General features: G+C 42.1%; 2 protein-coding genes and 1 long non-coding RNA gene across 18 annotated transcripts in view; 1 reads left to right on the top strand and 2 right to left on the bottom strand.

Moving 5' to 3' along the window:
* Positions 1-26,747, bottom strand: part of CADPS2 (calcium dependent secretion activator 2) — a 454,201-nt gene that overhangs the window by 312,505 nt on the left and 114,949 nt on the right. The gene's annotated exons all lie outside the window — the stretch shown is intronic.
* Positions 1,108-2,819, bottom strand: RNF148 (ring finger protein 148). The gene has a single exon (XM_072783298.1). It carries the CDS (start codon positions 2,181-2,183, stop codon positions 1,281-1,283), a length of 903 nt encoding a protein of 300 aa, XP_072639399.1. The 5' UTR covers positions 2,184-2,819; the 3' UTR covers positions 1,108-1,280.
* On the top strand, positions 7,802-11,626 carry LOC140608558 (uncharacterized). Its single transcript, XR_012010533.1, has 3 exons — positions 7,802-8,379; positions 9,302-9,482; positions 9,941-11,626. It is a non-coding gene; the product is annotated as an uncharacterized lncRNA (long non-coding RNA).

The raw sequence follows: 26,747 nt of genomic DNA, 5'->3' as shown, positions 1-26,747 counted from the left end.
AAAGCAACCTGTGAACTAACCAACGCGGCCAGGCCTGGGGGCTGCCACACACTTTCTCGAGGGTATTCTCAAGGTGCTTCTTATCCACTCGCTAGGAAACCAAGAATTTTGACCTTGATCACAAAGGTCTGACCTTTACACACAGGATGCTCAGAGACCGTTTTGGTTGGGTCTCACCAGGACTAAGGGAGCTAGTTCTTCTCATGAAATGTGAATCAAAACAATCTGAGGCAGGCAAGGAGGAGAAAAGGATCCTACAGGCTCAACCAAAGTGGCACAAAAAGAAAATTTACCATGTAAACTTCAGCTCATCATGGTCAATTTTCTTTCCCAAAGGCCTTTAATCTGATTTTATTTCCATAAAACCCATGAAGCGTGTAGTACACAGTGTATAGACTTACAAAGTGCCACCTAGGCTGGCTATCAATGGCTTAGCATTTCACCCACAAATACGTCAGTCAAAATGAAAACTCACATCTCTTAGCCTTACCGTTATACATGGGTGTCCATCTACTTAAACAGAGGCAAAATACGGCAAAAGACACAGTTTGTAAAGGCGACTAAACAAAATGTCAGCTCTGCTCTAGATCTTTACCAAAATGCACAGACATACACTTATCACCACTTTAAAAAAACAAAAACATTTACTAGAGTCACTTCTAGATGGGAAATTTGCTACCAGAGCCATTCAGTATGCTAGGATTTAAAGGGCTGTGGCTAACAAAAGTGATTTTTTTGATGATGCTCTCCTCAATGAGACCTATACTTATTTAAAATAGTTTTGTTACATAACCAGAAGTGCTATCATCTAAAGTTATTACTTAAAACATATTACCTACTCAGTATTTTTGGAAACCAGACTCCATATTAATTAACCATGGAAAATTAAATCAAGATCTAATTCTATAATGAAGCTTAACAACAGTATTAGATATCAAAAATAGGGAAATAAAATTGATGTTAAAAAAACTGAAATATCATGACTCTTTGGCCACAAGGTCATAATCATTTTAATTTGAATAGTAATTTACCTTTAACATATACTAAGGTTCTTATCTGGATAAGGGCCAAAAAGTAACTGTCTAATAGAAAAACAACAAGTTCAAATAGCTGGGCAAGATACGGAGTTTTATTTTAAAAACACACAAATTTCATCCTCTTTAGTACTTAGGTAAAGAAGATGAAGTTGAGCTTTTTCTCGGCATAAAGGGCTAAAAGAGAATTCATTTAATTTCAATCTTTGGAAAGACTCGGTTACATCTTCAGAAGATTCTCCGGGTTTAAGTTTTCAGAATGTCACACTTGCACATGGGGCATGTCCTATGGGCTAAGAGCCAGGGGTCAATGCATGCCTTATGGAACACATGTCTGCACGTTAAAATACGTACTACGTCTTGGGGTTTGTATATGTCAAAGCAAACAACACAACTGTCCTCATTTGGATCTAGTTCCTTATCGCCTTCCTTGAGCACTCGCAGTTGAAGCTGACCAATAGCTTTCTTCACATCTGCTTTCATCTGTCTTCGCCTCCTGGTGGAAGAATTGGGCACCCGGGGTCTCCAGGCACAGTACAAGAAAAGGTAGGCCACGGTGGCAGCCAGGAAGGTGAACAGGGACATGACATAATGGCTCAGCCACGGCATGTGCATTCGCCCCACTTCAATGATGATGGTCACATAGACTCCTTTCTGAATCAAGTGCAGAAGTTCCATGCCTTTCAAGTTGCCTATCATCACTGCGACTATATTTTCCGTTCCCTGGTGAGACATGGGAAACACTTTGTTGCCCGTACCTGGGTAGTTATAGATGATCACCCCATTTGCTCCTTTCTCTGCTGCCACGTTGATTTTGTGTGTGAAAGTACAGCCTCCGCGTTCAATGAGGGCCAACCACGAGTGTGCCTGCTCCGGCCTGCTGAAGTTGGTCATGGGATTACAAGCATTCTGATTCCATCCTTCAGGAAGTACCACCGCACCAGACACCCTTTCCAAAGGAGAATGATTCCCGAACACTCCACTCTCTCCTAATTCCGATATAATCCGATTTCCCACCTGAAAGGTTATATTCAGGTGGGCTGTCCAAATGGATTTTCCTTTTGAGTCAGGAAGGCTAAGTAGTAGAAAGATGCTAAGCCTCAGCAGTTGAGGTGAAACAGAACTAGGAGTAATTCGAAGTAGGCTCATTCCTCCATTTGCCTATTAACTGACAAACAAAAAACAAAACATCAACTGTAAAACAAAGACGCTAACTCCGGTTGTTGGCAGGAGATAATTAAAGCACATTTATGGAGAAAGGCCTGCCTCGGTCAAAGGTATGTTGCTCCTTCCAGCATTTTTATTTTGGGTTGACTGTCTTTCTTATAATGAGACAGAATAGCAAGAGTTGTTATTACTACAATGTGATTTCAAGAAAATTATGACTCCCTAATGGGGAAATTGTGACATCAGAGGTACTTAAGCCAATCCAGTTGTTTATATTAGGGCACTGCATACTGAAATCCTATTGGCCAGAAAGCTACTAAGCAGAGACTCGTGGTTATACCAGAATCAACTCTAAAGCAATAAAGCAGTTCTTTCCCACCTCGGTGAAAAGGGAAAAGCTGCCTAACGCTACTTTATATTCGTTGTTTTTCTATCTGTTAAGTGAAGTAGAAATCATTTACGTATCAGTACGTGTGGGTGGCCAGTCACCAGTCCTCATGCATGGTTCTATGCTACCCCATATGCTAATCCATGGGCAGTGGGAACGAATCACTCCCACTCTCTTCCAACATTAAATGCTTATCCCAGATTCAACACGAGGACCATAAACGTGTTCTAAAACAGGTACGTAAAAAAAAAAATAAAAAAATAAGAAATAAAAAAAAATAAAAATAAAAATAAAACAGGTACGTTGGCAATGTGCAAGGCAAATTCAACTTTTCACTATAGAAGTTACTAAGAACCTACTATGTGCTAGGCAGACACTCAGCATGGTTCATATACTGGAGAAGAAAACACACACCTACTATGTGAAGCTTACAATCTACTGAGGCCAGATTTTAAACACACACACACAAATGTATAGCTATAGGTTGCAATAGCATGGCTCTGAAAGTAAAAGGGTATCAGAGGAATGAATACAAAAGGAGCCAGCCTTTGATTAGGGGGCCGAAGCACTGATTCTCTAAGGAAGTGTGGTGCTTAGTCTAAGACTTGAAAGATAAATCAGAATTGCCCAAGAAAAGAATAATATTTCAGGCAGAGGAAATGGCAGCTTCCAGATGCTGACGCAGGAAAGAACGTAGCAAGTGAGAAGATGTGAAGCAATGTGTGTTTGACAAAACAAGAGAGTAGGAAAGGTGATGAGGGAGAAAGCAAACAGCAGTCAGTGTTCAGGACCAAGGATTAAGGGTTAGGTCCCAGGGACGAGAGAAACGCTGGAGGGTTCCAAGCTGGGGAGGCAACTTATAATAAGCATTTTACGATGTTGACTTGTTAACGAGTACACTTTGGTGCCCTACATGGGAAGTGGGTCGGAGGAGGAGGAGAGCAGAGCGGTGAGATGAGCCTAAGTGGACAGCGGCTTGGAACCCCTGAAAGAGCAGAGATGCAGACAAGTCCGCAAGTTACTTCAAAGGTTGAATTAACAGTCGTGGTAACTGGAAAGGTTGTAGCAGGTACAGGAAAGGATGACCACAACCGTCACCAGTTACTACATTATTGTTGCAAACCATGCCATCTTTACTGTTTTAAAGATCCGTTAATGCTGATTTGCTTCTATTTAATAAAAATTTTTTATCTAAATTCCATTTGCCAACATATAGTATAACACCCAGTGCTCATCCCAAGTGGCCCCCCTCAGTGCCCGTCACCCAGTCACCCCATGCCCCCGCCCACCTCCCCTTCCACAACCCTTTGTGTGTTTCCCAGAGTTAGGAGTCTCTCATGGTTTGTCTCCCTCTCTGATTTTTCCCACTCAGTTCCCCTCCTTTCCCCTATAATCCCTTTCACTATTTCTTATATTCTCCGTATGAGTGACACCATGTGATGATTGTTGATTTGCTTCTATTTTAAATATTCACCTGAAGTCTGTTTCAAGGCTTCAATAACTTGGCAACACTCAAACATTTATTATATGCTTTATATGGGATATACTCTATGTCCCGGGCATGCTAGAACACCCCGAGGATACAAAAAAAACAAAAACAAAGAAAAAAAAGGCAAGACAAAAAGGAATCAGAGGCATGTAGAGAGAATTTTTTCATTTTGACAAAAGCATTTAATTGTACCCCCTTGTCCATATTATTTAATATTCATTTTTAAAAATAAATTTGGAAACAAATTTTCATCACTCATACCATTTTCTTCAAGTGTCATTCAGTTCACAGCTGAACGGTTGTAAAGACATCGAAAATGCAGACTTTCCCCAGTTGCAGACCGAGTGAATTCCTGGCCTATTCCATTCACAGTGATGAAGCGAAGCCTTACTAAGAAGACTGTTTACATCATCACATCAGAGGCTGTTTATTCAATCTGTGATTATTAACATTTGGAGGTAGGATTTTAAGAACTAATTCTGCAAGTCATGGGAGTAAGTGGTGCAGCATAAGGAGTACAGGCAATGGTATCGTAAGAGCCTCAGGCGGTGACAGATGCTAACTACACGCGTGAGCAAAGCATCCAGGATGAGCTTGTCCAAACGTTACGTGTACACCCGAAAGTAACGTGACACCGTGTGTTCGTCGCACTTGAAAAACACAACTGAAACAGATTTTAAAACACTGGAATTACCTTCTTCAAATGAGTTTATTAAAAAAATCACAAAGTTGTGGAGATGTACACAGCATGGTGACTATAGTAAATTAATAAAGTATACTCAAGATTTACCAAGAAAGTAGATCTCAAGTCTCTCCCTCTCACACACACACACAGATGATAACCACATGAGGGGATGGTGATCTGGCTTCGCTGCTATGATTTCAAGACAAATACATGTATCAAAACATCACATTGTATACCTTGAATTTACACAATTTTCAATTATGCCTCAGTAAAGCTGGTAAAAATAATTCTTTTAGTTTGCTAATTTTTAAGGGCATAGAGTTTACACGGTAACTATATTTTGCCTTAAAACACATCTCAAAGCTCAAGGTTCTTTGTCTGAAAAGACAGATTTGAAAAGTTCACTACCTCATTGTGTTTTTCTCACCATAAGGTGAAGTAGTTAAGGCAGTGACTCTAAAGACAAATTCAACCGCAATAAATGATCCTTTGCTTCCAACACCGTGGTTTCCAAACAGGAAACACCCTTCCTTTCCAAAGGGATACTTGGGCTATTTCTGGAGACATTTTTGATTATCACAATGGGAGTGTGCTACTGGTATCTACTGAGTAGAGGCCAGGGATACCTTTAAACATCCCATATCATGTGCATGACAGCCTGTGAATTAATTAGCTGGTCTCAAAATGTCAACAGTAAGGCTAAGAAACTAATGGAACAGGCCTGGGAGGAAGAAACTACCCCAAAAGTAATTTCTCCATGATAAACAATCATATCTAAGCTCGTATCGTGGAGTAAGTTTTTATAATTGACAAAAAAAAAAAAATCTATCAAGAACGATGCCCTCACCCCATCTCCATTTCCCATCTTCCTTGGAATAGAAACAGTGGAGACCTGCACAAGAACCTATTAGTCCGTGTAGCCTGATTACAAACTGCATCCATTCATCAGGACCAGATCCCGAGTCTTTTCTCCTGGGTCCAGGAGAGCTGAAGAGAAAGCAAGGGGGAGGGTACATGGGCTGGGTGACTGGAGCTCTTCTAACCTGCTCCTTTCAGACCATGTATTCAATACGCAGACTTCTTTTTAAGAGCCAAGAATTAAAGTTTTCACTCTGCCCTCTGCAGGAGGACTGAGGGGAACTGAAACGGACTCCTGTGGTTGGTTGATCCGGTGGTTCAAAAGCCCCCACTCCTTCCATCTTGCCCTTCTGCCTCCGTACGCTGGTCTTCCCCTTACTCAGGCTCACATCACGATCCTCCCCGGGGGCGGTCACTCCACCTGGCAGCAGGCAGCATGACGGACCACATCCAGATGCACAGAGACTTTCTGCCACTGTGTGTCTACAGAGGAACAAGGTTTAACAGAAACCTACCTAACTTGCCTCGATGTCACTCTGGCTAGCAGAGCTTCACAAAGCCATGCCTAACGGAACCCCCAGGAATCAGAGTAGAATCCTGATGATAAGGGTTAGGTTAACCTTAGCTATGATCTGCTGAGGAGAGCCCGTCCCCCCGCAGAGCACGGGGCGAGAGGGGCTGTAAAGGGAGCTGGTGCTCTGCCACCGAGAGGAAGGGGTAGCCCGGAACGTGCGCAGGTAAACAGAGCAGCTGCAAGGCTCTAAATTCCCGAGTTTTACTTAAATAACCATTAGCCACAACAACCGTGTAGTACACACCATACGCTCTGTACTGATGGGAGCCACAGCCTGCGTTACAAGGACCTCAACGCGGCTCCGATGCGACGGAGGGCGTCACCCAGGCAGGAGAAAGGGGTCATACACAGATTAGGAATGTGCGCGTATACATCTTAACTTCCAGGTTCCAACTAACATTTCAAGAAAGGTTATAATTTTCATGAAGTTGGGGGTGTGTAAAGCAGGTGATCTCTGCCCCTCTGCTGTTGGTCACCCTCTGTTAGGAATCCTCAAACTTCCAGGAATCTCTCCTCTGATGAGCGAGAAACAGTCCAATATATGCATACAGCATTGCCAAGGCACTAGCTCTAAGATACTGGGAATACTGGAGAAACTTCAATAAATTTCACAAGTCGTAGTATCCAGGAACCCACAAAACACACTGGATTTGCATTTCATAAGTTTGAAAACTATGTAGGTTTTCTGTGAGTAATTAAATGCATCATATTGGGAACCGGCAGGAATAGAATACGGACTCAAAGTAGTTCACGGAGAACCACCAAAAAGCAAATAATGCTGGTATTTTCTGAAAGCAGTTATCTTGTAAAACGAAATCGTAGCTTAAAATTTTATGTTTGACTGTAAGCTCGAAAGTTCTCATAAACAATGGATTTTCTCAATTTCTCCCGTAAGTTTATGACTACTTGCACATATTCTCAGATATATGCAATAAAACATTCTTTGACATAACAATGGACTTTCTCCTCTTAATATTTCTGAACCCAGAAAAAAGTTCTGAATATGCTAAAGTGAAATACAGTAGAGTTTTAAAATAACATGAGCTTCTGAATTACCATGAAAGTCACATACTGTGTACTAGCTCAGGCCCAGATGCATGAAAACCACAAAATTTACTCAGGCTCTTCATTATCCTTTGTATTAACCAATTTAATGACTTTCAATATCATTAAAGGCTCTAGTAATTAGGTATATTAGAGAAAACAAACAGCCAAAGCAAACACATTTTAAATCACCACATCACTAACCACGGTTTCTTCACTAATGTGAGCCAGTATTACTATTCCCCTCTGTTTACCTGCAGGCCTAACACTAAGAGTCAGAGGCAGGGAGAAAGTTTAGCTTGTGTAAGAGCTCCATAGCTCCAAGGAGCCAGCACGACACTGAGGACGGGGAATACTCGCATTTCTCAAACCCTTTAGAGCGCTGGCTCAAAAGAGCTTGCTTGAATGAATAACATGGCCCGTTTAACCACACTTGAATGAATACTCTGCACTGCTTTTGTTTGGCCTTCAAAATCATTCTCCCTGTGTACGGTTTTGCAATAGCATCTTATCTTATCTCTCATCATTGTTTTGCTCACCTTGGAATCATTCTGTTGCCAGAGCAACCTTTAGACAAAAAGTAATGAAGTTTACAACGGCATTCCTGTTTGCTTAGGTGGCCTGCTCTATCCGAAGAATAATACCCAAGCATTAAGAATGGAATATAAGCCTCTCCAGCCTAGTCCTCTTTCCTTTGATCCAGCCTCATTTTCTACCATTAGCAATCCTGAATTTTATGCTTCCTTAGTTCAAACAGCTGACAGTTTCCCCGAACTCTTACTGCACCAGTCACTATAGGAGACCTTACACAGGCTTCATCCCTTCTACAAAACCGCCCCTATGACAGGGACACCGATTGCAAATGACACCAATGACTTTCTCCCCTCAAGTGAAACCCCTTGCCATGTGACTTAGCAGCTCCCTCCACCAGGAAGTGGGATTTATTTCTATACCCCTTGAATCTGGAGGGACCGGCGACTTATGTAGGAGAACAGATTAGAGCAGAAGTACTGATGTGCCAGTTCAGAGCCTAGGAGGCCTTATGCTCTTCCCTGGTTCCTCCTCTCTTGGAACTCCACCACGCTCAAGTAAAGAAGACCAGCCTAGCAGACACAAGAAGCAACTTGGAGGAGACCCTAGGTAAGTAACCTAGCTGAGCCTACCCTCGATCAACCTACAGATAGGCCAACACACGCGAGAGCACAAGATGAGTGGGGATGTCTCTGTGATCATAAAGACAGAGTCTAGCCAAGACCTGAAGACTCGCCTAGTCAACCCTAGACTTCCGAGCAGTAACAGATACTGACTCTTATTTTGTAGTTTATGAAAAAAATGTCCCCAATATACAGGGTTTTGTGGGGTGGTTTATTATGTAGCAGCTGATACAGTTCTCTCCACAAAATTATCTTATCTATTAATTTCCTTGCGGGGTGAGTCTCAATCTCTCATTTTTTCAGTATTCATCCTCTACCACTGTATCTAGCACATCATAAATTCTCAGTGAAAGCTGAATAAATTGATAGTGTCATGATCCTCCATATTCTAACCTACACTGTTCCTCATGCAATACTGTATCTCTTTAGTTTTATCTTTATAAGGGTGATAATCTTAGAGTACAACATAGTTAGAATATGTATAATGAGTTCAGTTTTTAATTGCTCTGTAGACTTAATCCTCCAAACTGGATTTCCTATAGCCATAGTTTAATACAAAGACAAACAAGCATTTAGAATATGACCAAATCTCAAAAAAAATAAAAAAATAAAAAAAAAGGGCAGCCTGGGTGGCCCAGTGGTTTAGCCCCTGCCTTCGGCCCAGGGCATGATCCTGGAGACCCGGGATTGAGTCCCATATCGGGCTCCCTGCATGGAGCCTGCTTCTCCCTCTGCCTGTGTCTCTGCCTCTCTCTCTCTCTCTCTCTCTCTCTCTCTCTCGATCTCTCTCTGTGTATCTCTCATGAATAGATAAATAAAATCTTTAAAAAAAAATATGACCAAATCTCTTTACATTGTAATGGGTATAAACCAAACCCATTTCTGGGTTTGTTCTGTTCTGCATTCAGAATTCAAGTCAAGGTTCACATAACTAACACAGAAAGGTAGTCGACAGAGCAAGAACCCATTACTAACCAGCCTGAGAAGTACTTCGGGAGAACCTTCACACCGTACCCTTTGCATTAGGAAGGACAGAGGAAGGAGCTGAAGGTCTTCAGGGAAACACAAGATTAAAGACAGTATTTGATGGTATGCTCATCTTTCTTTGATCCAAGGACAAAAGACATCTTAATATTGACCCTTCATTTAGACTAGAGTTTTGTTTGAAAGACTGGAGAATAAGTAACACACTTAATAAAAGGGGAAAAAATACCAAAGCAGAATCTTTTGAGTAAGCACCAAAACTTGTCCTGTTCTCTTAGTAGACTAGTCTGCTCCTGGAGTTAACGAGAGCCAATGATGGGGCCCAAACGAGTTATGAAGGTTGCTTTTGGGGCTTCGCTGCTTTAGAGTGGTTCTGGACCTTGAGGTCGATTCTAGGCCTTCCTAAGCCCAAGTCAGTCGTCGAAGGTTTCTGTGTGTTGCCTTCCTGAGACCAGTCCCGCTGAGCAGTTAACTGAGTAAGCTCTTAGCGGCCAGAAACAGCAGGGTAGAAGTGATTAAGGAGATTTTCCCACTTAGATCAGTTCTATTTTTCCAATTCACAGGTCACAAAACCCTTCCTCATTTATGAGGTACCTGAATCCCTCCCGGGCGGCAGCAATGAAGAGCAGGAGAGCGGAGTCATCACAGCCAACGCAACTGCAACTGAGCGGAAGCCTCTAGCTGTGGGACGGACCTGCCGTGACCCCCGGCCTAGCTGAGTGACGTGAGCCACACTGAGCCTCAGGTTTCCTGTGTGAGATGGGGAAGCGGCGTCAGCCTCCCGGCACCACGGCGGAGGATCAGATGGCCGCTGTCACACGTATGGGCAAATCACCAAGCACACTGCTGGCACAGCAGGGGCTCGCGAGATGGGCCTTTCTTCACCTTCCCAGTTCTACACAGCCAATTTCTCTCCATTTTCCACCTGATTTTTCTGTACTTTCAAAACCCATCTCAGTCTCCCCTTTGCAGTCTCCCCAGACAAAAGCACCTGCTCCTGTAACACCCTGTTTTTGCACCTCTTTACAGTCAATCTTGCCATACATCACATGCAGCCACATGCTTGTGTCTGATCATAGTTTTGCTTGATTTAAAATGTCTTGTGAGGAGTAGTGTTAACTTATTTTCATAAAGCCTGTTTCTTCTCCCCTTGCTGCTATACTAGCACAGGGACTAGTGCTCAGGGTCAGGTCCCTGTCAAATGTTTAACTTTCCAAGCATTTATTCTTCAAAATATGAAGACATGCCAGCAGCTTTGGCAACCTCTGCTCCGTAAAGCCACCATTAAAAAAAAATACAAACAGGCGATGATTTGACAAGTCTTCCCTCGGCTAAGAATGATTTGACAGCAGTTGTCCAGAAAAGGTTTATTTAATATCACAAGATCAGGGGCCATCTGTCTTACATTTTCTCTCCAAGAGAATTAATTCCATCCACATCTCTGTATCTTAAAATGGAATAATATACAGCCATAAACTAACAACTATTTCTAACGTAGAAGTAGAGTCTACTGAATTAAAAATCCTTTACTCATCTGTATATCAACATATCTGTATCTCAAGTCATACATCAAATGGTCATTATAAGAAAACTATATCAGATCAATTTTGTACATTTTAGCACCCCAAAGCCCTAACTCAGATCAGCAGGAATGCTGAAAACACAAAGCTCTAAATGAAATCAACTTTTTCAGCAACCCAGAAGGCCTTCTACTATCCCGAGCCAAAATGCAATCAAATTCTGCAATCCCCAGAAACCTGATTAAAATCCTAGAATTCTAAGAAAGTCTCTAAACTGACACAGAACATCTGGTATCACTTTCCTACATATAACATTCACTCCTAAAGACTAGAAATCTATTACATAAATGCCTCTTACTGTCACCAACTGAATAGCTATTATGATTTTCCATTAGAGAAAGTATTTTGGGATTCACAAAGGGGGCAAGAAAATATCTGATTATTATCCTAGCATGTATGACCAACTTCAAACAAAAGGTCCTTTTTTCCCTTTATATCCAGAGACCTCCCATAAAAACAAACAAGACAAAGTATTAAACCTTTTGTTCCACTCTCCCGCCACAATATTGTTTGCTACGCTGAAAAGGAGTCTTGTTTCACCAATTACTTGTCACATTACTAACCCGCATCAAACTCCAAGAACAAGATTCGGGTCACCAATGACTCAAAACCCCACTTTTTAAGGAAAAGATGTTATCACGTGAGGAAGCAAAGTGCTTGTAGAATCCACATAAAGAACTGGTTCTATGCAAGACGGAGCCGCGTTGTGGCTGTTACGCTGTTTTACTGAGACGCACTAAGGTCACCCGGGTGGCTAAGCTCGCTGGGTGCATCCCGCGTGCATCGGGGAGGGGAGCCGCTGGCAGGTGCGGGCCTGGCCGGGGACTGCGCGCCCAGACAGACTGACGGCCGCGGGCCACGTCGCGCCGGAGGACAGCGGGAGCCACGTGCAGGTGCGGCCGAGCAGGTGTGGGCGGGGAGAGGCGAGACCGGGCACCGGCGGGCAGAGCAGCCAGCGGGCCCCCCACGGGGCCAGCGAACCTCGGCGCCAAGTGCTGCGGGGACGGCAGGACCCCAAGTGCCCGAGCCCTGCCGTCGGCAGCGCGGGGGGCAGCAGGCGCGGCTCTGGGGCGCCCGGGGGAGCCTGGGGCCGCTGAGGCTGGGGTGAGCAGCGTGGAAGCGGCAAGCCAGGGAGCCCGCGGAGCACCGTGGGGACGGGCTGCCCATCTGCAGCGCGTCCCAGAGAGGCGGCTGTGAGGGACAGAACCCTCCCGAAGCGCGGGGCCGCCCGCCAGACCCAGCCTGTACCCAGGCTCACTACCGAGCCGCTTACTCCACGCTCTGCCCCCCACGCCGGGGGAGCCACCCTCGCCGTCACACGTGCCTCAGTCTTGGCCCCAGCAAGTCCCCTGTCTCAGAAGACCGGCCCGAGCCCCCGCCCGCACCGCGACTCCCGACCCGGAGTTTTCAGAGTCCTCTGTTCCGGCGGCACAGGAGACGGGCGGGCCTCCTCTCCAGCGGACCAGAGCACACACCCAACACTCGCCACATTCACGCCGGGGACCACACACCGCCCACGACGCACAAAGAGCCTCGACAGAAGGCTGGCCTGAGGCAAAAGCGGCCAGCACGCGACAGGAGAGGCGCGCGGCTCACGCCGAAGACCAGGGACGCGCCAGGCCTGGGAGAGGGCACCGGGACGTGCAGGCGCCACAGGACCCTTCACCAGGCCGCTCCTCTCAAGAACGAAAGCAGTAACTGACTTTCCTAATTCGGGGAAACAGGCCCAGAGACCCAGACAAAATAAGACCGAGAAACGTCCCAAATGGAAGAACAGGACAAGCCTCAGCGGGAGACTAAGTGAAACAGGCGTAAGTAACAGGCCTGATGGAGAATTTAAAGCAACGATCCTACTGAACTTCAGAAGGGTGAGACAGACCTTAGCAGAGCTGAGGAGTAGCAGAGATAAAGGGCTCAATAGATGAAATGGGAAACATACTTGAAGGAATGGACGTCAGGCCGGAAGAAACAGAGGAACAGATTAATGACCTACAAGACAGAGTAATGGAAAGAAATGTGGCTGAACAAAAGAGAAACGGAATATGCAAAATGAGAATAGATTTAAGGAACTCTGATTCCATCAACTAACGTTCATTGTATAGGAGTCCCCAGAGAAAAGGACAAAGAAAAGGGGACAGAGAATCCCTTTGAAGAAATAATAGCTACAAAGTTCCCTAACCTGGGGAAGGAAACATATCCAGATCCAGGAGGCACAGGGAACCCCTGACAAAATTAACAAAAGCAGATCCAAAGATATACTGTAATCAGATATCACAAAATATGCTGATACCAAAAAAACACTAAAAGCAGCAATACAAAAGATGACTTGATATATAAAAAGGAAACCCCATGAGAAGGCTATCAGATTTTTCAGTAGAAAGATTCTAAGCCAGACAGGAGTGGAATGATATATTCAAAGTGCTAAATGGGAAAAAACCTGAAGCCAAGAGTACCCTATTCAGCAAGGTTATCCTTCAGAACACGAGAGAGTTTTCTAGACAAAAAAAGCTAAAAGAGTTCATGACCACTAAACCAGCTCTACCAGAAATATTAAAAGGGACTCTAAATGGAAAGGGAAACCAAGTGATAGTATAAAGGTAGGAAACACAGACGCAGTAAAAAATGAGTATTTCCATAAAAAAAAAATCAGTTAAGGATCTCATAAAATATATGACACCACACCCCTAAAACATAAAGAAGAGATTCAAATTTAATCATAAATTTAATACAGACTGCTATATGCAAATGTTACATAATTGTTACATAAACCTAATGACAACCATAAATAAAAAATCACTAATATGCAAAGAATAAAAAGAAAGAAATCCAAATATATCAGTAAAGAGGGAAAATCTTCAACAACCACCAAACAAGTAATAAAATGGCAATAAATACACAATAATTACCTTGAATATAAATGGGCTAACCGCTCCAATCAAGACGACATAGGGCGATGGAATAAATAAAAACCAAGACTCATCCCTACACTGCCTACAAGACTCATTTCAGACTTAAAGACACCTGCAGATTGACAGTGAAGAGATCGAGGGGCGCCTGGGTAGCCGAGTTTGTTAACCACCTGCCTTTGGCTCAGGTTATGATCCCAGGGCCCTGGGATGGAGCCCTGCACCTGGCTCCCTGGGCAGCAGGAAGTCTGCTTCTCCTTCCTCCCTGCCCCTCCCCGTACTTGTGCTCACTCTCAAAGTCTTTAAAAAAAAGTGATGGGATAGAGAAATATTTATCACGCTAATAGATGTTGAAAGAAAGGTGGAGTAGCAATACTTATACCAGACAAAATAGACTTTAAGACTGTAACAAGAGACAAAGGAGGGCTCTACATAAAAAAAGGACAATCCAATGAGAAGATAAACCATTATAAACACTTACGCATCCAAAAGGAGAGCCCCAAAATAATGTAAACAGTTAAGGAGAAACATAAAAGAACTAATCAATAATAATATAGTAATAGTAGGGGACTTTAACACACAATGGACAGATCATGAAGACAGAAAATCAACCAGGAAAAATTGACTTTGAATGATTCTCTGGACCAGATGGATCTAACAGATATATTCAGAACATTCCATCCTAAAACAACAGAATACACATTTCTTTCAAGTGCACGGAACACTCTCCAGAACAGATCACATATTAAGTCACAAAACAAGCCTCAACAAATTCAAAAATACGCAGGTCATACCAGGCATCTTTTCTGACCACAATGGCTATGAAACTGGAAGTCATTCGCAGGAAAAAATCCAGAAAGATCACAGAAAGTAAGAGTTCAATAACTTACTACTACACAATGAAGGGGGCAACCAGGAAGTAAGATAAAAAAGTACATGGAAACAATGCTTTGAAAATGAAAACAATGGCTCAAAACCTTTGGGATGCAAACATTTATTGAAAGAGATGAGAAGATGATGGAGTAGTTAGGGGACCCTAAACGTGCCCCAACCCTGAACAGGGCGAGGCCAGCCTCCCATCACTTTCATCTACTAGGAGACCAATCTGAGGATTAGGAAAACAATGCACACACCTGGAGGGAGAGAAGGTGGCAGATGGGAGGTTCAGAGACGTGACCTGGGGGGAGAGAAAAGCCAGGGTGCTGTGAGGGGAGGGAGCCCTTCTGTGGAGAGAGGTCAGGGAGAGAGGGAGCGCGGTGCGGACAGCTCGCCCAGTGCCTCGCTGGGATCCCCTGGGAGCACTGGGAGAGAACGCTCCCTGCTCTCCAAGGACGACAGGCCTGCCCGGCAGCAGCAGGGGCCAGAGACAGGTGCATAGGGCAGGTAACCTGGTCGCAGCTGGTCACTTTGCTTCCCCTGGCACATCAGGCAACCCCACGGGCACCGGGCACACAGCTGCGAGGCTCCCCTCCGGGGAGAGGGAGAGACCCACACCCGGCTGGGTGCCGCTGAGATCTGGAGCTCGGAGGAGAGCCTGGGTGGTTTGGTCTGGTAAGTGTCCCATTCTTCCTTTGCCCTCAGGTCATGGTCTCGGGGTGGTGCGATCGAGCCTGGGATCAGGATCTGCACCGGGCAGGGAGCCTGCCTAGGGTTCTCTCCCTCCTGCTGCCTGCCCTCCCTCACTCCCATGCACATTCCCTCTCCAAAAAAATAAAAAAAAAATAAAAGAATGGAGTTTTGAATCCCAGCCACTGGCTAGAGATAAAATACAGGAGAATTGTGGCCTTGGCACTGAGTGAGCCGATGGCTGGACACTGGCAGGAGGTGGGGATCTGACGAAAGCCTGCAGCACAGGAGAGGAGACTGCTTGCTTTTCTGGGAAGGCTTCCTGAATGGCAACGGCCAGGAGCTCCCCTCCCCAGGGATGAGGGGCAGAGGGACACCACCTTCCACCCCGGAGCCCACCAGCGTGGTCATATTCAAAGACAAACACAGAGCCTTCAGTGGTCCTGGGGTCGCTCACACCAACCCTTGAGCCCACCCTCATGCCCTCATCCCACCTCCCAGCAGGGGCACCTCTGCAAGGGCAGGTCTGACTGGGAGCCAGCGCAGCAGGCCTCTCCCCAAAGGTCCCACCCCAGCCCCCACATGTACCAAGTCTACTGATCCCTTGGTGCTCCAAAGCATCAGCTTCAGGTCTGGTGGAAACAAGGCCCGGCTTTCCTCTTTTTTTTTTAGGTTTTATATATGTTCAATTTCTTTTATCTTTTTCTTTGGAATCAGACTTAACAGTTTCTGTTCATTTGTTGGCTTGTTTCCCCTTCTCTGTTTTTTTGGATCACGCTTTTTTACCCCCCTTTTTCCTTCTTTTTCTTTCAATCAGGTTAATTTTTTAATTTTTTAAAAGATTTTTATTCATTCATTCATTCACTCATTCATTCATTCATTCAAGAGAAAGAACAAGCAGGCAGAACAGCAGAGGGAGAGGGAGAAACAAGCTCCTCACTCAATCCCAGGACCCTGAAATCATGACTGAACCAAAGACAAACAACCCACTGAGCCACCCAGGTCCCCCAGCCCCTCTACCCTCGCCATTTTTTTTTAAATCAGGCTCATCTTAAATCAAGGCACACATACTTAAAAGTCCAAACACTCCCCACTGCCAGTAAGGAGGAACTCTGTAGAGGACTGACATGCAGGAAAGAGCAGCCAAAACAGCAGCAGAGTGTATCCCACGTATCTAGAAACACTTCCTGAAGAACCAGGCCCTGGACAGTGTACAATCCCTTCTTAACATGGTATAAATCTCAGAAGCAGGAAACATAAGTTTTCATAATATGCAAAATACAGAAACCTAGACAGTGACAAGCCAGAGGAACTCTCCACAAAAGCAAGATCAAGAAGAAATCAGAACCAGGGACTTTTCTCAAAAGAAATACAAGCAGTATATCTGAACAAGACTAGAACAACAAGCATAAGAATAGTAGCTGGGCTTGAAAGCAGCATGGAAGACATCAAAGAAATCCTGGCTGCAGAGATAAAAGACCTAAAATCTAGTCAAGCAAAAATTTTTAAAATGCTGTAACTGAGATGGAAAACCGACTGGATATAAATCACAGTGAGGATGGAAGAAGTAGAGGATGATCAAATAGGTGATGTACAAGACAAAACTATAGAAAATGAAGCTGAAAAGAACAGGGAAAGAAAACTATTAGATCACAAATACAGACTTAGGGAACTCAGCAATCCCACAAAATACAACAGTATCCCTAAAGCAGGAGTCCCAGAAGAAGAGGAGCAGAGAGTAGGGAGTGGGGGGATGGAGAAAGGGTCAGAAGGTTTATTTGAACAAATTATAGCCAAGAACTTCCTTAAGCTGGGGAAGGAGACAGGCATTCAAGCCCAAGAGGCACAGAGAACTCCCCTCAAAATCAACAGAAACAGGTCAATGTGAACACATATCACAGTCAAACTTGCAAAATACAAAGAAAGAATTCTGAAAGCAGGTAGGGACAATCGGTCTTTAAGCTACAATGGTAGACTCATAAAGTTAGGACATTTCATAGGACAGACCTGTCACAGAGACTTCTCAGGCCAGAGACAAGTGACATAACATATTCAATGTGCAAAATGAGAAAAGTATGCAGTCATTTATCCAGGAAGGCTGTCATGCAGCATAGGAGAAATTAAGAGTTTCCTAAACAAAACCTAAAAAAGTTTGAACACACTGAAACAGCTCTGCAAGAAAAATTAAAGGGGACTCTTTGAACTGGAAAAAGCAACAAGGACAATCTACAGGAACAGCAACTTTACAAGTAATACAATGGCACTAAATTCAAATCTGTCAAATAATCACTCTGAATGTAAATGGACTCAATGCTCCAATCAAAAGACATAGGATATCAGAATGGATAAAAAAAAAAAAAGAAAGAAAACAAGAATCATCATGTGCTGTTTACAAGCAACTCATTTTAGACCCAAGACACCTCTCCAGATTGAAAGTGAGTGAACCATCTTATTATGCTAATGGACATCAAAAGAAAGCTAGAGTCACCATCCTTACAACAAACAAACTAGAGATTAAACCCAAGACTTTAATAAGAGATAAAGAAGGGAATTATATCATAATAAAAGGGTCTATCCAACAAGAAGATCTAACAATTGTAAACATTTATGCCCCCAATTTGGGAGCAGCCAAATATATCAATCAATTAATAACAAACTTAATAAATTTGGTAATCATATAGTAATAGTAAGGGGACATTAATGCCCCACTCACAGCCAGGGACAGATGATCTAAGCAGAAGATCAACATCAAATACCAGCTTTGAATGACATGCTAGGCCAGATAAACAGATATATTCAGAAGACGACTTCATCGTTAAGCAGCAGAATACACATTCTTTTTGAGTGCACACGGAACATTCTCCAGAACAGATCACATACTGGGGTCACAAAATCAGCGTTCAATCAGGAGGACAAAAAGACTGAAATCATACAATACATGTTTTCCAACCACAATACTATGAAACTTGAAGTCAACCACAAGAAAAATTTGGAAAGACCACAAATACAAGGAGATTAAAGAACATCCTAATAAAGAATGAATGGGTAAACCAGGAAATTGAAGAAATTTTGAAAATACATGGAAACAAAAGAAAATGAAAGCACAATGGTCCAAAACCCTTGGGACATAGCAAAGGAGGCCTTATAGCAAAACTGGCCTTCCTCAAGAAGAAAAGTCTAAAATAAACAACCTAACCTTAGACCTAAAGTAGCTAGAAAAACAGCAAATCAAGCCTAAAACCGGCAGAAGGGAAATAATTAAGATTAGAGCAGAAATAAATGATACAGAAATTTTAAAAATTCCAGAATAAAACTAATAGCTGGTTCTTTGGAATAAGATTGATAAAGCCCTAGCCAGACTTATCAAAAAGAATAGAGAAAGGACCCAAATAAATAAAATCACGAGTGAATAAGATGGTATCACAATCAAGGCTGTAGAAATACAAACAATTATAAGAAGATTATGGGCAATTATATGCCAATAAATTAGGCAATCTGGAAGAATTCCTAGAAACATAAATTACCAAAAGTGAAATGGAAAGAAACAGAAAATTTGAACAGACCCACAACCAGCAAAGAAATTAATCAGCAATCAACAATCTCCCAACAAACAAGAGCCCAGGGCTGATGGGTCTCCATGGGAATCCTACCAAACGTTTAAAAAAGAATTAATGCCTATTCTTCTGAAGCTGTTCCAAAAAATAGAAAGGGAAGGAAAACTTCCAAACTCATTCTATGAGGCCACCATTGCCTTGACTCCAAAATCAATGTCTGCACTAAAAGAATTACAGACCAATATCCCTGATGAACATGAATGCAAAAATTCTCACCAAGATTCTAGTTAATAGAATTGAACAATACATTTAAAGGTTTATTCACCATGATCAAGTGGGATTGATTCCTGAGCTGCAGGGGTGGTTCAACATCCACAAACCCATGTGATGCACCACATTAATATAAGAAAAGATAAGAACCATATGATCCTCTCAATAGATGCAGAAAAAGCATTTGTCAAAACTGTATCGTTTCTTGATAAAAACCCTCTACAATGCATAGAGGGAACATACCTCAACATCATAAAAGCTATATACAAAGGACTCACAGCTAATATCATTCTAATAGGGAAAACAGAACTTTTCCCCTAAGGTCAGGAACACAGCAGGGATGCCCTCTCTCACCACTGTTGTTCAACAGAGTACCGGAAGTCCAAGCCTCAGCAGACAACAAAAAGAAATTAAAAGCATTCAATTCAGCAAAGAAGAAATCAAGCTTTCATTCCTCATAAATGACACGATCCTCTTCTACGTATAAAACCTGAAAAAAAAATTGCCAGAGCTAGCACATGAATTTAACAAAAGTCAAAAGGATATAAAATCAACATACAGAAGTCAGTTGCATTTCTCTACACCAATAATGAAGCAGCAGAAAGAGCAATCAAGGAACTGATCCCATTTACAATTGCACCAAAAAACCATAAAATACCTAGGAATAAACCTAACCAAAGAGGTAAAAGGTCTGTATGTTGAACACTACAGAACACTATGAAAGACGACACAAAGAAATGGAAATACTTTCATGCTCATGGATTGGAGAATATCGATAGAGGAAGATAAAAAGCATCTTAACAGCAAAGGAAAAGAATCAACAAAATTTAAAGGCAATTGACAGAATAGGAGAAGATATTTGCAAATGATATATTGGATAAAGGGTTATACCCAAAATCTACACAGAACTTACCAAACTCAACACCCACAAAACAATCAGTTAAAAAAATGGACAGAAAACATAAATAGGCACTTCCAAAGAAGACACCTACATGGCTAACAGACACATTAATGATGGTCAACATCACTCATCATCAGGGAAATACAAATCAAAACCACAATGAGATCCCACCTTACACCTGTCAGAATGACTAATATTAACAAACTCAGGACAAAACAGATTTTTGTGAGGATGCAAAGAAAGGGGAACCTTTTTTGCACTGTTGGTGGGAATGGAAACTAGTGCAGCCACTGTGGGAAAAGGTGTGGAGCTTCCTCAGAAAGTTAAAAATTGAACTACCCTATGACCTAGCAATTGCACTACTCAGTATTTATCCAAAGGATACAAAAATAGTGATTCAAATATGTACTCAATGCTTATAGTAGCACTATCAACAATAAATTATGGAGAGAGCCCAAGTGTCCATTGATTTATGAATCCATGAAGAAGGTGTGTGTATACACACATACTACACACACACACACAGACACACACAGGAATATTACTTAGCATTCAAAAAAATCACATCTTACCACCTGCAACAATGTGGAGGGAACTAGAGTGTATTATGCTATGCTAAAGGAAATTAAGTCAAAGAAAAACAAATACCATATGATTTCACTCATGTGGAATATAAGAAAAAAAAAACAGATGAACAAGGGAAGGGAAGAAAAATAAGATAAAAACAGAGAGGAAGGCAAACCATAAGAGACCCTTAACTAGAGAACTGAGGGTTTGGGGATCCCTGGTTGGCTCAGTGGTTTAGTGCCTGCCTTTGGCCCAGGGCCTGGTCCTGGAGACCTGGGATCGAGTCCCACATCAGGCTCCCTGCATGGAGCCTGCTTCTCCCTCTGCCTGTGTCTCTGCCTCTCTCTCTCTCTCTCTCATGAATAAATAAATAAAATCTTTTTTTGAAAAAAGAGAACTGAGTGTTCTGGAGGGGAGGTGAGTAGGGGATGGGCTAATTGGATGATGGGCATCAAGGAGGGCACTTGTTGGGATGGGAGGGCTGTATACATATAAGTGATGAATCTCTAAATTCTACTCCTGAAACCAACACTACACTATATGTTAACTAACTTGAAATGTAAATAAAATTAGGGGCACCTAATTAGGGGCCTTTGGCTCAGGCTGTGATTCCAGGGTCCTGGGATCGAGTCCCACACTGAACTCCCCGCAGGAAGCCTGCTTCTCTCTCTGCCTGTGTCTCTGCCTCTCTCTCTCTCTCTCTCTGTCACTCATGAATTAAGAAGATCTTTAAAATATTAAATAAAATTTAAAAATCCTTTGGGATGTATCAAAAGCAGTTCTCAAAGGGAAGTTTACAGCAATACAGGCTTATGTCACAAAGAAAAATGTCCAAAAACCTAACCTTACACCTAAGGAGATAGAAAAGAAAAATAACATTTAAAACCAGCAGAAGGAAGGAAAGTTTGGAACCAACCGACCAACAAAACAACAGAGATCAATGAAACAAGGAGCTGGTTCTTCGGGGCAGGGTAGGGGGGTAGAGGGGTGTGAATCAACAAAACTGATGAATCTCTAGCCGGACTCATCAAGAAAAAAGAAGAAGACTCAAAACCACAAATAAGGGAGGAGAAATAACACCACAGAAATACAATCATAGTATTATGAAAAACTCTATGTCAACAAATTAAACAATCTAAAAAAAAAAAAGATCAATTCCCAGAAACTTAGAAACATAACCTACCAATACTGAAAGAAGAAATAGAATATTTGAATAGACCAATTACAAAGAAATTGAATAAGTAATCAAAAAATTCCCAACAAAAGCCCAGGACACAACAGCTCATAGGCAAATTCTACTAAGCATTTAAAGAATGACTAATACTTGTTCTTCTCAAACTACTCCAAAAAATAGAAGAGAAACTTCCAAGTTCACTCTGAGGCCAGAATTACCAAGATACCAAAACCATATAAAAACACCATGAAAAAAGAGAACTAAAGACTAGTATGTCTGATGAATTCACATGCAGAAACCCTCAGTGAAATACTAGCAAACTTAATCCCACAACACATTAAAAAATATTCACCATGATCAAGTGGGATTTAGTCCGGGATTATAAGGGCGGCTCAATATTCATAAATCAGTGCAACACATCACATCAATAAGAAAAAGGACAAAAACTGTATCATCATTTCAACAGACACAGAAAAAGCATCTGACAAAGTACAACGTCTATTCACAATAAAAACCCTTAGCAAGCAGGTTTAGGGGGGACAAGCACCAGCCCAGAGGTGTCTGTCATCCTCAATGGGAAAACAGCCTTTCCCTAAGGTCAGGAACAAGGCAAGCATGTAAACTCTCACTACCTTTATTTTGGGTTTTTTTTTGGTTTTCCTTTTGTTTTTTGTTTTTTTTTTCTTAAGTAATCTTCACTCCCAGTGTGGGGCTCAAACTTACAATCCTGAGATCAAGAGTCACATGCTCTAATGACTGAGCTACCCAGGTACCCCTCCCTCTCACCACTTTTACTCAACATAGGACTGGACGTCTTAGCCACAGCAGTCAGACAAGAGGCAAAAGGCATCCAAACCAGCAAGGAAGAAGTCAAACTTTCACTATTTGCAGATGACGATACTATCTACAGAAAATCCAGAGGGCTCCACCAAGAAAAACCCTTAAACAGATAAACGAATTCAGTAAAGTTGCATACACAATACCAAATCAATCTACAGAAATCTGCTGCACTTCTCTACAGCAATAAGGAAGCAGCAGAAAGAGAAATTAAGGAAACAATCCCACTTAACAACTGCATGAAGATACGACGCCTAGGAATAAGCCTAACTAACGGCAAAGACCTGTGTACTGAAAACTATCAAACATTGATGAAGGAACCAGAAAACAAAGAAATGGAGACATTCCAGGCTTATGAATCGGAAGAACAAATATTGCTACAATGGGTATATCACCTGAAGCAATTTCCATATTTAATGTAATCCCTATCACATTACCAAGAGCGTTTTTTTTCCACAGAAGTAGAATAAAAAATCCTAAAATTTGTACTAAACCACAAAAGACCCTGAATAGCTGAAGCAATCTTAAGAAAAGCAAAGCTGCAGGCATCACAGTGAAGGAAATAATCAATACAACCGAAATGCAACCTATAGAATGGGAGAAGGTATTTCCGAATGACATACAGTAAAGGGTTATTATCCAAAATATATAAAGAAAGTATACAACTAAAAAAAAAAAAAAAAGTCCAATTAAAAAATGGGCAAAAGACACGAACAGGCATTTCTCCAAAGACAACATATAGATAGCCAAGGGACATGTGAAGAGATGCTCATAGTCACTTACCAAGGAAATGCAAATTGAAACTACAAAGAGAGATCACTTCACAACTTGTCAGAATGGTGAAAATCAACAACACAAGAAACAGGTGTCAGTGAGGATGTGCAGAAAAAACAATCCTAACACAGTTGGTGGGAATGCCAACCGGCACAGCCACTCTACAAAAAAATATGGAGGTTCCTCAAAAACTTCAGAACAGAACTACCCCACTATCCAGCAATCACGCTACTGGATATTTACCAAAGCTACAAGAACACTAATCAAAGGGGGTACAGGCACCCTGGTATTCATAGCAGCATTTTTTTTTATACCAGCCAAGATACAGAAGCAGCACAAGTGTCCCATCAATTGATAAAGATGTGGCATGCGTACATGTATGCACACGCACAATGGGATAGTACTCAGTCATAAAAAAAAAAAAAAAAGAATAAAATCTGGCCATTTAAAAAGACACAGAGGAGGGCCCCTGGGTGGTCCAGTCCGTGAGGCATCTGCCTCTGGCTCAGGTCATGGTCCCAGGGTGCTGGGATCCAGCCCTGTGTTGGGCTCCCTGCTCAGCGGGAAACCTGTTTCTCCCCCTGCTCCTCCTGCTTCTGCACACATGCTCGCACACACTCTTCTGTCAAATAAATTAAAACCTTTAATCATAAAATTTCATAAAAATAAAATGACACGGATGGAGAAATAAGTGAGAAATACCATCTGATTTCACTGATGTGGAATATAAGAAACAAATTGAGCAAAGAGGGCCAAAAAAAAAAAAAAAAGAAACCAAGACACAGACTTAACTACATGAGAACAAATAGATGGTTAGCACAGGAGAGGTTGGGGGTAATATGAAATGGGGGGTAAAACTTCAAAAAGGAGGAAAAATGACAGTTAACCTGAAAATAATACGTGACAGTGTCTTTATTTCCAACTCTATTAGGTTCACAGTTTCTATCCTCTACAACTTTTTGAATTATTTCTACTTGTTTTATTTTTAACTCAGTTTTCTGCATCTCACTTTTTCCTTTTAAATTCTTTGGTAAATTTAACGCTTTCATCAATCATGGAATAAAATGAAACCAGAAGTAGAGCCTTAGGTTAAACAATTATGGAAAGAATCCCTGAAAAACTGGGAAGACAGTCACAAAACTTGTGGGTTTTTTACATTTGTGTCTCAAAAACATGCAAGATGGGCCGAGTGTGAGACAGACTGAGAGCAAGTTAGACAAAACCTACTGCCACATACAGGAATAAAAAAGGACCCTCAAGGTTATTACTGTAGTATCGATACCAACCATTCTAGCTAGTATTTCAACCACCGTACTTCTATAACTTGTTGAATTATAGTGATTTATCATGTTCTTGCTGTGAGCAGTAACACAAACTTCAATCTGAGTTTTTACCGAATGTTGGTGGTTAGCACTTTATATATCTGACTATTCACAATGCAGTTCATATTATTCAGAATCTCCATGCTATGAAGGAGAAAACCGAAACCAAGCCACAATCTCTTAAACACCATAGAATTAGTTAAGTAGATGCATCAGGATTTGACCCCAAAGTCCATCTGAATGTCTCAGAGCCCAATTACTTTTTTTAATAACTAGGTTGAGATGCGTCATTGTTTCCCATAGTGGATACCGGCCAAGCATCTTCTTCTGATGTTGAGTTTGTCCCCCACTTTAATATTAAAAATCTTGGGAAAAAAATCTTGGGGATCCCTGGGCAGTTCAGTGGTTTAGCCCCTGCCTTCGGCCCAGGGTGTGATCCTGGAGTCCCGGGATCGGGTCCCACGTCGGGCTCCCTGCATGGAGCCTGCTTCTCCCTCTGCCTGTGTCTCTGCTTGCTCACTCGCTCGCTCTCTCTCTGTGTCTCTCATGAGTAAATAAATAAAATCTAAAAAATATATATTAAAAATCTTAATGGACCATAGGAAACATACTGCAGGGGTTTTACCAGGAGTATCAGCCATGATTCCATCTGTCGTATTTGGAGCACCGCTCATTTCGACAATTATGGACTCATGTATTTTGTGCTTCAACAACATCAAAAAGGTTAATCATAGGAACTTCAAATTAGTGGGGGGTTGTTTGCTTTTGAGTATCTTAAGATGCAAGATTTTAAAGAGCTAGAATTTTAGAACGCTCGTGCACTCGTCACGCAACTTCAACGAATCTTAACACCCGAGACACATTCAGTTCCTTGAACTACGTAACACAATGCCACAGACTGCAAGGCTTGCAACAGGATTTTCTTCTTCCTCATAGTTCTGGAAGCTAGACGTAGAGAATCAAGGGATTGGCAGGACTGGCTCCTCCTGCAAGCTCAAAGGGAACCTGGTCCGCGCTTTCTTCCACATTCTGGGGGTTCCCCACAACCCTCAGTGCCTTGGTACGAACCGGCCACTCCCAGGTCTGCCCTGTTTATCTTCGTGGGTGTTCTCTCTGCCGTAGCTCCTTTTTCTCCTCTTATGAGGACACAAGGATGCTCTAAGTAGAGCACACTCTACTCCTGTATGCCTCACCTTCTGCAAAATAGTGTTTCCAAACAAAGTCACATTCTAAGGTTCTAAAGGATCTGAATTTGGAAGAACACCATGCACCCCACTACAGTGTTTGTTCCTAAGAAAAATGAATTAGAAGCCCTTTATATGCCATCCAGATAAACCTTATTCTGAAATGTGGTATTAATTTCAGGAAGCTTTATGTGCATCTATTTATAGAAATAGAAAAAAAATCACACTACATATAATAAGATTATATAAATAGAACTATACAAACTGTTTTTGCAACTTTTTCGATCATTGTCTTCAAGATTTACCAATTTTATTGCATTCTACTGTATGGATGTCATGCTTTGTACTTACTCACTCGTTTATTGGTATTTGAGCTGTTTTCACTTCTTAATATCTCAAATAATGTCACAACGGACCTTCCTTTATGAGCTTCCTTGTGCTCAGCTTTCTCTAAAGTATATCCTGGAAGTTCAATTTCCAGGTCAAAAGATACAGGCACTACGGAGTGCTTACGAAGATTCACAGCTTCAGCCAGAAGCATGTATATACTCATTCCCCTATATCCTTATTAAAATTTCATTTTTCCAAGTTTGTAAAACTAAAAGACAAACAGTATCTCATTTTAATCTGAATATCCTTGATTAGTAGGATGTTAATCATCTCTTGATTTTGTAGTGGGTCCAATTGCTCCAGGATATATTTGATATCCATGTCAAGTCCCTGGAGCTTATGAAT

Source organism: Canis lupus, chromosome 18, assembly GCF_048164855.1.
Source record: "Canis lupus baileyi chromosome 18, mCanLup2.hap1, whole genome shotgun sequence".
Lineage (NCBI taxonomy): Eukaryota > Metazoa > Chordata > Mammalia > Carnivora > Canidae > Canis > Canis lupus.
The sequence above is the reverse complement of the archived record's forward strand: the minus strand, read 5'-3'. Positions and strand labels throughout refer to the sequence as shown.